This window comes from Pelophylax lessonae, assembly GCF_965119305.1.
Source record: "Pelophylax lessonae genome assembly, chromosome: 4".
In the NCBI taxonomy this organism is placed as follows: domain Eukaryota; kingdom Metazoa; phylum Chordata; class Amphibia; order Anura; family Ranidae; genus Pelophylax; species Pelophylax lessonae.
The window spans coordinates 385,050,463-385,065,138 of record NC_138771.1 but is presented as its reverse complement, the minus strand read 5'-3'; the positions used below and the strand labels follow the sequence as shown (position 1 = coordinate 385,065,138).

The 14,676-nt window shown below is 42.5% G+C and overlaps 1 protein-coding gene across 2 annotated transcripts in view; it reads left to right on the top strand.

Annotated features, from left to right (window-relative positions):
- The window catches only part of SLC23A1 (solute carrier family 23 member 1), a 580,604-nt gene that overhangs the window by 376,085 nt on the left and 189,843 nt on the right, over positions 1-14,676 (top strand). For both annotated transcript variants that reach the window (XM_082255678.1, XM_082255677.1), the window contains one exon: positions 1,204-1,345. In XM_082255678.1, coding sequence (XP_082111804.1) covers positions 1,204-1,345 — 142 coding nt within the window. The remainder of the gene's footprint in view (positions 1-1,203; positions 1,346-14,676) is intronic.

The following is a 14,676-nucleotide window of genomic DNA, read 5'->3' as shown; positions in this document are numbered from 1 at the left end:
GTGGGTGTCTGGGGGCTTATTGGAATCTGGAAGCCCCCTTTAACAAGGGCGTCCCCAGATCCTGCCCCCCCCCCAATGTGAATGAGTAGGGTTACACCCAAAAAAGTGTCAAAAATAAATAAAAACAGAACACAGGTTGTTGACAGTCCTTTATTAAACATGAAGAACGTCCCCCATCGTAGCTCCAACTTGTCTTCTCCCTCAGGACTTCTCCGTCCGGTTCTACCAGGTGGTGATGTCACAAGGGGACGGGGTCTTCAGATGACCTCACCAGATGGCCACGCCTCATGGCTATTTCAGAAATGGCAGACAGCGGGAGCTGACGCAATGGCAGGAGCCAGCGTTGGGCGAAGACATCAGCTGAGGGAGTAGAACCGGCAGAAGAACCAGAGGAAGAAAATATGAGCGGAGGACTTAATAAAGGACTTTGTCAAAAACCTGTCTACTCTTTTTATTTATTTTTTACACTTTTTTTGGGGTAAATGAGTAGGGATACAATGTACCCCATATTCATTCACATAGGGGGGCAGGATCTGAGAGACTACTTGTTAAAGGGGGCTTCCAGATTCTGATAAACCTGCAGACTCCCACAACCCTAGCTCAGGGTTGTCACATGGGGACAAGGTGCTATGGGGTAGGGGGCGCAGAGCCCCCCTGCCCCTAAGCTCCCACCCCCCATGTTGAAGGAATGTGGCCTGGTATGAGCAAGCGTCCCCCCCCCTTTCCTGACCTGCTGGGCTACATGCTCAGATAAGGATCTGGTAAGGATTATGGGGGGGGGGCTCCGTGCCATTTTTTTTTATTTTGGTGTGGGGGTTCCCCCTTAAAGATTCATACCAGACTCAAAGGGCCTGGTATGGTCGGATCCCATTAATAGAAGTTGCATGGAAGTCTGACCTGAAGTCGTAGGGCAAAGTCGGATCAGAAGTCGTCTGCAGTCGGAGCAGTGTGGACCTGGCCTAATGCATGGTTCACCTTCTTCAACAAGGGAAAAAGCTAATTTCCTGTACCTCTAAAGTAATTGGTTATACCTGGATCAGAAATGTTTTTTCTTATAAATATCAATTGCCTGCTATTAATAATCCACACATTTAAAAATCCTTTTAGTTATCCATTGTGATTGAATGACAGAAATCTGCTATAACTGTGTTGTACATAATTTATTTGACTGCAATATAAAATCTGTATTACTTTCTTTTTCAGATTATCATGGCTATTATGCTTGTGTGGCTGCTTTGCTATATTCTGACTTTGACTAATGTGTTTCCATCGGAAAGTAAAGCAAGAACTGATGCAAGGGGTGAAATAATGTCCATCTCTCCGTGGTTCCGTTTTCCATATCCTTGTATGTATTTTCTCTAGTTGATTGTTTCCATAGTTGTCAACACAAATTAACCAATTGACCTCCAGCAGGTTTTACCCCCTTCGTGACCAGTGAATTTTTTGCTATTTAGCAATGTGCTACTTTAACTGGCAATTGCATAGTCATGCAAAACTGTACGCAAATTAACTTTTATCATTTTGTTTTTTTTACACAAATAGAGCTTTCTTTTGGTGGTATTTAATGACCACTGGGTATATGTATTGTTTAACATATAAACAAAAAAAGACTACAAATTTTGAAAAAAAATATTTCTCACATTTTACTATAAAACATATATAATAAAAAAAAAATTGTCTTCATAAATGTAGCCTAAAATGTATTCTGCTACATATTTTTGATAAAGAAAAAAGTCCCAGTAAATGTATATTAACCACTTAAAGAGGTTGTAAACCCCTTTTTTTTTTCAACCTGAAAGAGAAACACATAATGAGCTAGTATGCATCACATACTAGCTCATTATGAAAGACTTACCTTAGAACGAGCCCCCTGCCGTGCCGCCCGCTTACCTCTATGACAGGTGACATGTTTAGTAGCCCGTCTTCCGGGATCGCGGCATCCGGCCATCTGATTGGCCGGAGCCGCGGTGACATCACTCCCACACGCGCAGGAGCCGATGGTCACGGCACGGGGCTCTGAAGGAACGGAACCAGAGGCCGTTCCTTCAGAGCGCATGCGCCAGTGATGTCACTGGCTGCATATAAGGTAAATATCTCCTAAATGGTGCATGTTTAGGAGATATTTACAGTACCTATAGGTAAGGCTTATCATAGGCTTACCTATAGGTACAACTTGCAGAGGAGGGTTTACTTCCTCTTTAAGGACCAAGCCTATTTCTGACATGTTGTTTACAAGTTAAAATCATTATTTTATGCTAGAAAATTACTTAGAACCCCCAAACATTATATATATATTTTTAGCAAAGACTCTGGAGAATAAAATGGCGGTTGTTGCAATATTTTTTGGCACGCGGTATTTGAGCAGCGGTTTTATAAACATAATTTTTTTGGAAAATATACATTTCACTGAATTTAAAAAAAGTAAACAGTAAAATTTGCCCAATTATTTTGTATATTGTGAAAGATGACGTCACACCGATTAAATAGATACTTAACATGTTGTGTTTTAAAATTGCGCACATGTTGCACATATGCTGAAAATATGGTCAATAATTCCAATGTGCGAAGGGATCGGACCGAGTGAAACCAGAATTATTTTTATTGAAAACGTTTCTGCAAATACAAGGACATGAGTGAGGTATGATTCTGAGGGACACAGCACAGCTATTCTGTTCATACATACTACAGTATTACATAACTATATATATAATAATATCAACATTCTGATATACAGGAATAACATCCTCATAGAAAATAATAACCAATTAAACAATGCTGATATGCGGTTACTCCTCCTGTATCACAGTGGTCTCATAATACAATCTAATATAAGATATAAACACATAACACTATAATAATCACATTCCTGGTACACTGTAGTCATGTGATGCTACAGTGTGACCCACTAACATTTGTGCAGTCTGTTATTCAATCACACAGTAGTGACAGGAGCCTTTACTGATCACAGGGATGTAAATTAAATCGACTTTGCCCTGTTTATAACCATAAATATACTCGTTCTTACCTGCAAATACAAGGACATGAGTAAGGTATGATTCTGAGGGACACAGCACAGCTATTCTGTTCCCCCAGAAACGAAAGGTCTAACTTTTTAGTTCCTCCCATGCCTTGCTTGCAGTTGTGCTTTGTGCTGCCATCTACTGGTGGTTTCATAGAAATGCCATAAAACGGAAATGTGCTGTTTTTTTATGGAGTACCTGACATCCCTTACACACACTCATGGAATGGTATATAGAGGGGGATTAACCGCGCTTAAAGGAAATAATTTTGAACAGCAGCAACTTCAAGTGTGACCACACCCTGTAGAATATTTGTAAATTAAGTTGCGCTAAGTATGATAAATGGAGATGTAAAGTCCAAAAAGTCCCAATAATAAATGATGATGACAAAATCCTAGATGTAGTCCTGGACCAGACTCCCTTAAGGGTATAAGCTTACCAGATTGCTTACCAGATTCAGGTAAGAGAGAAGCAGATGCTCTATAAATCTTGTCACCTTGATAGAAGATCCAGGCCCACGTGAGCGATAGACTCAATGGTCATTGGATCATTGAGGATAACATGTGTGTAAATTAAACCACCACCAAAGATCACTGTTGTCAGTGAACAAGTGTAAAATGAAGAATTGATATGTTTAAAGGAAATAATTTTGAACAGCAGCAACTTCAAGTGTGACCACACCCTGTAGAGCAAATTTCACACTTACATGGATGTCCACAAGTTTGTGAGGAAGCTTAATATTAAAAGATATATATTAAGCAACCCTGTTAAAGAGAATCGTTTGACTAGCTCAGAAATTCAACACTCCGGGCTCTCAAATGCTTCACTATTTAATCCTCCGGGATCCCTAGCTCCATCATTAAAAGTTTTTAGGGATGTTGTACTAAGAGATCTTGATAAGATCAAACCGCACAACACCTCCTTGTCTGCTGGCCTACAAACAGGATTAGATTCCTTGTGTGAAAATAAGGATTTGGTTATCAGACCAGCAGACAAGGGGGGTGGGATCGTTGTACTTGATCGCAGTGATTATAACCGAGAAATGCAACGTATCTTGGGTGATAATCAAACTTACGTTCCACTCTCCAAAGACCCCAAGATTTCTTATAAAAAGACTTTGGAGGGCATTGTGGAGAGAGGATATAATCAAAATATAATAAACAAAAAAGAAAAAGCATTTTTGATCCCTAAGTGCCCTCGCACTCCGGTTATTTATTACTTACCTAAATTGCATAAGAGTCTGACTTCCCCCCCGGGTCGTCCCATTGTCAGTGGCATTGACTCTGTGACGTCCCGGGTGGGGAAGTACATCGACTCTTATTTGCAGCCATTGGTGCAAACCACACCTTCATATATTAAAGATACGAGACACGTCATTAGCCTCCTAATGGGTTTGACTCCCACTGACCATCTTTGGATGGTCACTGCTGATGTCTCCTCTCTTTATACAATTATTACACACAATGTGGGGTTAAATGCAGTCAACATGTACCTCAATAGGGATTCTGACTTACCAACAATTCAGATATCCTTTATTATGGAGCTACTGGAGTTCGCCACTCACCATAATTATTTTTGGTACAATGGGCAGTTTTATCGACAGGTCACTGGAGTGGCCATGGGCGCCAAATATGCCCCGTCACTTGCCAACTTATTTATGGCCCAGTGGGAGGAGCACGTCATCTATTCCCATCGCAGGCCGCAGATACTGCTTTGGGCTAGGTATATAGATGACGTGCTCCTCCTCTGGGATGGCCACCACAGTGACTTACTATCTTTTTTGGAACACTTGAACTCTAATGATCGGGGTATTCAGTTAAATTATGAGTGTAGTCAGTCTTCTGTTAATTTCCTTGACCTCACCATCAACATCAAGGATGGTCAATTTTCGACATGTACATATTTTAAAACAACCGACAGGAATTCATATATTCCTGTCGATAGTTGTCATTACGCACCATGGCTGAGGGCTATACCCAAAGGCCAATACCTACGTATTAGGCGTAATTGTAGTGATTTTCAAGAGTTCCAATCTCAGGCTCTTGTTCTCACTAAAAGGTTCCTTGATAAGGGATATAGTAAAACGTTTCTTGATGCAACCCTTTTGGAGGTTAGCAGATTGAATAGAACGCAACTATTGAACAATGTGTCCAAAGTTGATAACAAAGACTCCTCATTTAATTTACCTTTTGTTACCCCTTTCTCAACCCAACATATGAGTGTTAAAAATATAGTTGGTCGTCATTGGCATATTCTTGGCAATGACCCAGTTTTGGGCAGTACCCTGCCTGACAAACCACGTGTGGTATTCAAAGGGGCTCCCACTTTGAGGGATAAAGTGGCACCTAATATTTTAGAACCACCTGCTCCCAAACCCACCTTTTTAAGCCAGCTAACTGGATTCTACAAATGCAACAGATGCCGAGTCTGTTCTTTCAGTTCTAACAAATGTAGAACAGTTAAAGAATTCAAATCTACTAGTACAGGCAGAGTTCATGCCATTAAGCCATTTATCTCCTGCATGAGCACTGGTATTGTTTATTTACTCCAGTGCCCATGCGGGCTTCAGTATATAGGACGCACCAAAAGACCGCTACAAGTAAGACTTAATGAACATATATCAAATATACTCAAAGGTTTCCCTAAACATTCGGTGTCCAAACACTATGCCCTTGTCCACAACAAAAATCCCAGAAACACCTTATTCCTTGGGATAGATAAATTTGTACCTCAATTTGTACCTCATTGGAGAGGTGAACCTCTAGTTAGAGGAATCTCAAAGCTAGAGATGACCTGGATTCACCGGGTCAAAACTTATGTACCGTTTGGACTCAATGTTGATATTGAGGTAAACGCGTTCATAAATAATGCTTAATAAATCCAGTTTCAATCGGGTTCTCTTTTTCTTTTAACAAATTAGTCCCTCCCCTTTTTTTCATTTTATTTATTTTATTGTTACTGTCAGAGAACAGCACCAATTTTATGTAATTAGCATATATGTGTTAATATCTGATGGATCCCAATTGCTCTATACAGTTTCTGGTTTACCCAATTGATAGCCATACAGATTTGGTTTTTTAACCAACAGATATTTGCGTTTACTGTATTTAAAAATGGATTTAAGATGAAATCTCACCAACATCAATAATTTTTTCCATCCATAACTTTCCATTGTATTGTGAGGGTTAAATAGGGTGCTGTCCTGTTGTGACTATGATGTTTAACTTGGTAATACTTATCCATAACCTCTAGATGGCGGCACACTCGATCCATTTATATGTGGTTATGTATGTGTATCATTTGACAATTGATTATGTTAATAAGCATTTATTCAGTATAATTAATTTGCCGGCTATGTGAAACTTTCAATGTTGTTTTACATATACAGTTTGTAGGTATCAATCTCTGGATATCGTATGAGTTACCGTTCCGTTCTTGGTTTCCCCCATCTAAGATGGCGGGACGGTGCTCGTTCGCTTCTGGTCTTTGCTTACCTCCCCGCATAAATAGATGGCGTCAGTACGCCGTCCGCACCTTTGAAAACGTCATCTGTGACGAAACGTCGTCAGGGCACGGCGTACTGACGTCATCCGATCGCGACCAGAGAGTGCGGGCGAGCGAAGCCGTCCGGCCGGCGGCTGCACACAATTGCTCATTCCATCCTGGTTTCTGTGAGTGTTCTTGCTTTTTATTTTTGGAATAAATTTTACTGTTTTACGCTATGGGAGCCTCTTTCTCTCTTTTTGAATGGTGAACTTTGGGAACATCTGAGGATCAGTTGCTCAAGTCTATGGTCGGACCCCCAACCATTTAATAACATACAGGCGTGGTTGATCTAAAGATCTGGTAAGAGGCGACCCCTACTGGTTCGTTTCCGGTACTGAATCTTGGTGTCTTATTGGAATTTGATTTTTACACACTTGGTTTTGTTTTCACATGGTAAGAGGCTCATCTAGCTGGTGATGGTTCTACACCTATCTCTCATCATTGTTTTTTTCACTTTGGCTTATTTATCATTGTCGTCTGGTAAGAGGCAACTTCAGCTGGACTATATTAATTGATTTATCTGTATCAACCCTTATTTATATTTGGTAAGGGGTATTTAACACATATCAATTCTTCATTTTACTCATGGAATGGCAACAAACTACGAAACTTAAAAATCTCCATAGGTGACGCTTTAAAAAATGTTAACGGTTACTAGTTTAGAGTTAGAGGAGGTCTCTTTCTAGAATTACTTTTCTCGCTCTGACGATCGAGGCAATACCTCGTGTGTTTTGAAGACCGTTTCCTTTGCGGGCATGACTTATGTATGCGTTTTCTTTGGTTCGTGAACTCACGGGGACGGGGGGGCTTTAAATTAAAAAAAAAATGTTTTCGTATTTATTTTATTTTTTATTTTTAACACTTAAACATCCCTTGTGACAGTAATAGGCAGTAACAGGTACTCTATATGGAGGGATCTGGGGTCTAAAACCCCAGACCCCTCCACTGCACTTCAAAGTATTCAAAATGCCAAAATCTGCATTTTTTTAATAATTACACTTTTTTTTTTAAATCGGCGCTATTGGCAGACAAGTAAACCGGAAGTGACGTTGTGATTCCGGGTTACATGATCGGAGACTCAATCAAAGCTGAATCCGGACATGCAGGCTGGTTGCTCGGGTTAATTGGTTTGTGTGAAAGTTTTAGAGTCTACAAACTATGGTATATATACTGGAGTTTACGCAGCTATGACACTGTACTGGTAATGGCGCTGATCATCGACTTAAAGTGGGACTGTAATAGTGTGGCGGGCAATCTGGCGTAAACAGCCAGGTCATTGTTCTGTGTACACACAGGACTCTGTGTTGTGATTGGACACAGCTGATCAACAGGTCTCAGCCATAAATTATTGGCCAGGACCTGCTGACAAAATTGCTCTGTGTCCAACCATAGCGGAGGTGAGCAGGGGGCGTGCGCACGCCCCCCAAACCCGGAAGCAAGCCGACAATGTTTATTTACGTTTTTGAGCTGTAGCTGCCTCTCGGTCACAGTAAACCTACTGTGACCGAGAAGCAAGTAGTTAACCGATGTTTAGCTAGTAGCACTTGTTATTCATCAAGGGGTCTGCCAATTACATAAATTGTGAGCGTCTGGCCGGACCCTACTCGAGTGGGTGTATAGTCTAGATTTTCACCTAAGGATGGTTTTTCAGCTTGCCCTGAGTATTTCTGGATTACTTCTCTTTGCTTGGCTTGGCTTGATAGAAATGGAGCAATATAGCCGGCCATAAGGGACATGGATTGAAATTGATCTGGTTCAGCAGGGACCGGCTGATTTTTGATCCGTGTATGAGCAGGCTGGTTTTACAGAAGTCGATCTACCAACTGACTTCTGTGCAACCAACCTGTCAAATTTTCCAGCCTCCCCACTCTCAGAATACAATACCTTAGCAGGGAGGATTTCTCTAAACACTTCAAATGTGTTGAATGAAAAAAATGACTAATCTTTGGGCTGAAAGTGGTTGTAAACTCTATTTTTTTTTTTTTCTAAAACAAAAAAACAGATTTATACTTACTTGCTCTGTGCAATGGTTTTACACATAGCAACCTTGAACCTCCTCTTCTGGGGCCCCTTGGTTTCTCTCTCTGCTCCTCCTCTTCTGTGAATGACCTCATAGCAAGCCAATTGCTACTATGGGTAAACTCATATATCTTCCGCTGCCATCAGAGCCCCTAGTGAGACAAGAGAGAATAGCTGCAGCAGACAGGCACAGTGCTGGGTTTAGAATGGAATCAGGTAAGTGTTTAAGAGGTTCTAGGGGGAGCTGATATTGAAAGGTCTTTTATCTTAATACAGAGAATGCATTAAGATAAAAAACCTTTTAGCCTTAGAACCACTTTAACCACTTCTGAACCAGAAGATTTCCCCCCTTAATGACCAGGCCATTTTTTGCGATTCGGTACTGTGTTAATTTAACAGACAATTGCGCAGCCGTGCGATGCTGTACCCAAAACAAGTTGATGTCCTTTTTTTCCCCACAAATAGAGCTTTCTTTTGGTGATATCTAATGACCTGTGCAATTTTTATTTTTGCGCTATAAACAAAAACAAGCGACAATTCTAAAAAAAAAAAAAAAAGTTTCACTTTTCCGAAAAAAAAAAAAAAATTAAAAATCAAATTTTTTTCCTCATTTTAGGCCAATTTGTATTCTGCTATATATTTTTGATAAAAAATCCCAATAAGAGTATTTTGATTTGCGCAAAAGTTATCGTGTCTACAAACTAGGGAAAAGATTTATGTCATTTTTTTCTTTTTACTTTTTTACTAGTAATGGTGGCGATCAGCGATTTTTCGTGGGACTGCGATGTGGTGGACAAATCAGACTCCTTACTGACATTTTTGACACTTTTGTGGGGACCAGTGACATTACTACAGTAATCAGTGGTAAAAATATGCACTGTTAATGTAATAATGACAATGGTAGGAAAGGGGTTAACCCAGGGAAGGTCAAAGGGTTAAGTGTGAGCCTAGGGGGTGTTTTCTAAATGTGGGGGGGGGGGGTGGGCTTGTAATATCAAAACAGACACCTGTGTTCCTAAATAGCAGGAACACAGGGGCTCTGTGTTGGTACCAGAGAGAACAACGGTTTGCTGTGTTTACAACAGCAGACTGACGCTCTGTTTATGGGGAGCATACGAGGGTGCCTTGGCGGCAAGCACTTCCACTGGCATGCGCATGCCCACAGGAACGCTCCTGCCAACTGCTGTACAGGTACGGCGATTCGCGGGATCCTGCTGACCTGCCGCCGTATAAGTGCGGCGGCTGGTCGGCAAGTGTTTTTTTTGGGGGGGGGGAACCAATGCTATTACTACAGTATTCAGTGCTAAAAATATGCACTGTTACTATAAAAATGACATTGGCAGGGAAGGGGTTAACGCAGTGGTGATCCCTACGTCGCTTCCCACAGCTGAGCCAGCCTGCCGGAGTAAAACTGTGGCAGGTGGTCGGCAAGTGGTTAATAACACGTCACAGGAAGCATGCTCGTGGTTAACAGAAGACCGACTCAGAATAAGACTTGAAAAGTTTAACATATATAAGTCAACGGGACCAGATGGCTTACACCCGAGGGTCCTTAACCGCTTGCCGACCGCCGCAAGTAGATTTACTGCGGCGTTCAGCCCCTGCCAGGCAGAGTGACGTTAATTAACGTCACTAGCCTGGGAGGGTCTGGGGAGCGAGCGCGCGCCCGCGGTCACTCGGCGATCGTCGGGGGAGAGGGAGAATGTCAGGCAGCTTGTGTAAACCAACCACCTGTCATTCTCCTCGGTGTAAAGACACTGATCACACGGATCTACTATGTAGATCCGTTGATCAGTGTCCTTACAGCTCAAGCCACAGCCAATCACAGTAGAAAGCATGCCCCTAGGGACACACACAGCCCCTCCCTCCCAAATAAAGTTAACCCCTTCACTACCAGTGTATTTTTACAGTAACAGTGCATATGTATAGCACTGATTACTGTAGAAATGTTACTGGTAACCCCAAAAGTGTCAAAAATGTCAGTCAAGGGTCCGATCTGTCCGCCGCAATGTCGCAGTACCGCAAAAAAAAATCGCAGATCGCCGCCATTACGCGTTAAAAAAAAAAAACAACAAAAATGACAAAAAATTTTCCCTTTGTTAGTAAACGCGATAACTTTTGCGCAAACCAATAAAAATACGCTTTTTGCGATTTTTTTTACCAAACATAGGTAGGATAAAACAAATTGGCCGAAAATGTTAAAACATTTAGATTTTTACACTTTTTTTTGGGGGAATTTCATATAAAAAAATGTGAAAAATATTGCTATTTTTGCAAAATTGTCGCTATTTTTTTGTTTATAGCGCGTGATCAAAAAATCGCACAGGTGATCAAATACCACCAAAAGAAAGATCTGTTTGTGGGAAAAAAAGGACGTCAAATTCGATTAGGTACAGCGTTGCACGGCCGCGCAATTGTCCGTTAAAGTCACGCAGTGCCGAATCGCAAAAATACCCCCTGGTCTTTTAGCAGGAAAATCCTCCGGGGCTTAAGTGGTTAAGGAAATCAGCCAGGTTATAGCCAGACCACTGTTGCTAATTTTTATGGACAGTCTACTGACAGGAATGGTACCAGCTGATTGGAGAAAAGTCCCTGGGAACTACAGGCCAGTTAGCCAAACATCAATAGTCTGCAAGTTATTGGAGGGGATGATAAGGGACTATATGCAAGATTTTAGTTATAAAAATGGTATCATTAGTAGTAATCAGCATGGATTCATGATGAATTATTCTTGCCAGATCAATCTATTAACATAGTTACATAGTTTGTGAGGTTGAAAAAAGACCCCAGTCCATCCAGTTCAACCTATGATGTGTGTGTGTTTGCTGTTAACCATACATTGTATACCCCTGTATGTTGTGGTCTTTAAGGTGCCCATCTAATAGTTTTTTGAAACTATCGATGCTCCCTGCTGATACGACTGTTTGTGGAAGGGAATTCCACAGCCTTACTGCTCTGACAGTGAAGAACCCCTTACGTATTTTAAGGTTAAACCGTTTTTCCTCTAGTTTTAGTGAGTGGCCGCGTGTCTTATTGTATTTCCTTTCTCTGAATAGTTTGTTCCTTATGCTAGGGTCGCCAGTACAGTATTTGTACATTGATATCATATCCCCCCTCAATCGTCTCTTCTCCAGAGAGAATAGGTTCAGTGCTTGTAGTCTTTCCTCATAGCTGAGGTCCTCCATTCCCCGAATTATTTTTGTTGCCCTTCTCTGGACTCTCTCCAGTTTCAGCACATCCTTCCTGAGGACCGGTGCCCAGAACTGGACAGCATACTCCAGATGTGGCCGGACCAGAGTCTTGTAGAGAGGGAGAATAATTTCTTTATTTCTGGAGTGAATCCCCTATTTTATACATCCCAGTATTCTGTTGGCTTTGCTTGCTGCGGCTTGGCATTGCATGCCACTGCCAAGCCTGTTGTCTACCAGTACCCCCAAGTCCTTTTCCATCCTAGACTCACCCAGAGGTTTCCCCCAAAGTGAGTAGCTTGCTTTCGTGTTTCTAACGCCCAAGTGCATTACTTTACATTTTTCAACATTAACCTTGGCTGCCATCTTGATAAAGGAAGGCCTGTAGATGCATAATACCTAAACCTTGGGTAAATGAGTTGACACATCAAAATCGCAGCCTTTGGAAAACCAGAGGAGAAAATAAAATGCTCCCATACAAAACTGAGAGGCATGTTCACAAATGGCAGGAGTCTAGCTAAGAAAATGGAGGCACTGGAGCTGCTGTTGCATGAGGAGGATTTAGAATTTGTGGGAAAACCAGAAACTTGGTTTGACAGCTCACACGACTGGCTGGCAACTATCCAGGAGTATTCCTTGTATCGGACGGACAGGGAGGGTAGAAGAGAGAGAGGGGTGTTTCTATATATCAAGAATGATTCACAGGTGGAAGAGAGGAATGACATTGTAAATAGGGCAAGTGGGGAGATGCAATCCGTGTGAGTGGAACTTCAAAGAGAAGAAGTGGTAAATGACAGTAATAGTGGGGGTATGTTACAGTCCCTCTAACCTGAAGGAGGAGGAGTTCAACCACTTATCGCAGTTAGAAATGGTGACGAGACAGGGTAATGTCATCCACAGTGGCATAGCGTGGGTTGTCAGCGCCCGGGGCAAGGCAAGTAATTTGCGCCCCCCCCCACCTGTGGAAGTCCCGCCCCGAGGGACGTAACGCATGCGGAAGGGAGGGAGGAGAGTCTGACGTCACCCGCAGTCAATAAGGAAGCGGAACAGCAGCGCTTGGACGCCGATTGCATTGTATTTTATGCTGGAATATGTCTTTTATAAAGTAAGTGGCTTTTATCTATTACAATAAATGTGAAAATTCATACAGTATCACACTATGGTCTGTCCCCTCCATTTGGGGGATTGGAGATGACCACAGTGTGCAGTGGAGAGAGGTGCTTTGAGTCCATACCTTCTTCCCAGTGACGGCTTATATCCCTGGAGGTTGCCTGATGGATTTATATGCTCATATATACAGGGGAGGGCTGGCAGCCTGAGGTCTGGGGGGCAAGTCCAGTCAAGTGGCCCACTGAACCACCAAATCAGCTCACCATCCATGCCCACCTGGTTTTATAATAGATATTGGTGTTATGATGCAAGATAAATATGATACATTGGGGTAACATAATTTAATGTTAATGGCAAACAAGGAGGTTTAACAAAAATAATGCATCATTGCAGGCTCACCAGTGCCCATCAGTGCAACCTCATCAGTGCCCATCAATGTAGCCTCACCGGTGCCCATCAATGCAGCCTCACCAGTGTCCACCAATGCAGCCTCACCAGTGTCCACCAATGCAGCCTGATAAGTGCCCATCAATGAAGCCTCACTAGTGCTCATCAGCTCTGCATGATCAGTGCCCATCAATGCAGCCTCACCAGTGTCCATCAATGCATCCTGATCAGTGCCCATCAATGCATCCTCACCAGTGCCCATCAATGCATCCTCACCAGTGCCCATCAGCTCAGCCTCATCAGTGCCCATCAATGCAGCCTCACCAGTGTCCACCAATGCAGCCTGATCATTGTCCATCAATGCAGTGTCACCAGTGTCCATCAGTGCAGCCTGATCAGTGCCCATCAATGCAGCCTGATCAGTGCCTATCAGCTTAGCCTCACCAGTGCCCATCAGCTTAGCCTCACCAGTGCCCATCAGTGCAGCCTCATCATTGCCCATCAGTTTAGCCTCACCAGTGCCCATAAATGCAGCTGCACCAGTGGCCATCAATGCAACCTGATTGGTGACCCCCATGAATCAGTTGCCACCGTCAGAGTACCCTCTTATATAAGGTTTCCCCATCAGATTGCCCCCTTACATCAGGTATTCCCGTCAAAGTGCCCACTTGCATCAGGTTTCTTCATCAGAAGGCCCCCTTACATCTGGTGTCTCCCATCAGTGTGCCCCCTTACATCATGTGTCCCCATCAGAGTGCCCCCTTACATTAGGTGCCATCATCAGAGTGCCCCTTTAAATCAGGTGTCCCCATAAAATCAGGTGTGCCCCATCACAGTGCCCCTTTGCATCAGGTGTCCCCCATCACATCAGATGTGCCCATCAGAGTGCCCCCTTAACATAATATGTGCCCATCAGTGTGCCCCCTTAACAAATTTGCCCTTTTACCATAAAATGTGTCCATTGGCATGCCCCTTATTTTATATTAAGGGGCACTCTGATGGGTACATTTATATTAAGGGGCACTCTGATGGGTACATTTATATTAAGGGGCACTCTGATGGGTACATTTATATTAGGAGTACTCTGATGAGCACATTGTGTTATGCCCATCAGAGAGAACCTTACAATAAATGTGCCCATCAGTGTGCCCTTTAACATAAAATGTGGCCATCAGAGTGCCCCTTAACATTAATGAAGAGTGAACATTAACAAAATAAGGGGCACTCTGATGAGCACATTTTCTCCTAAGAGGCACACTGGTGGGCACATTTAATGTAAGGTGCACACTGGTGGGCACATTTAATGTAAGGTTCACTCTGGTGGGCACATTTAATGTAAGGTTCACTCTGGTGGGCACATTTAATGAAAGGTTCACTCTGATGGGCACATTTAATGTAAGGTTCAC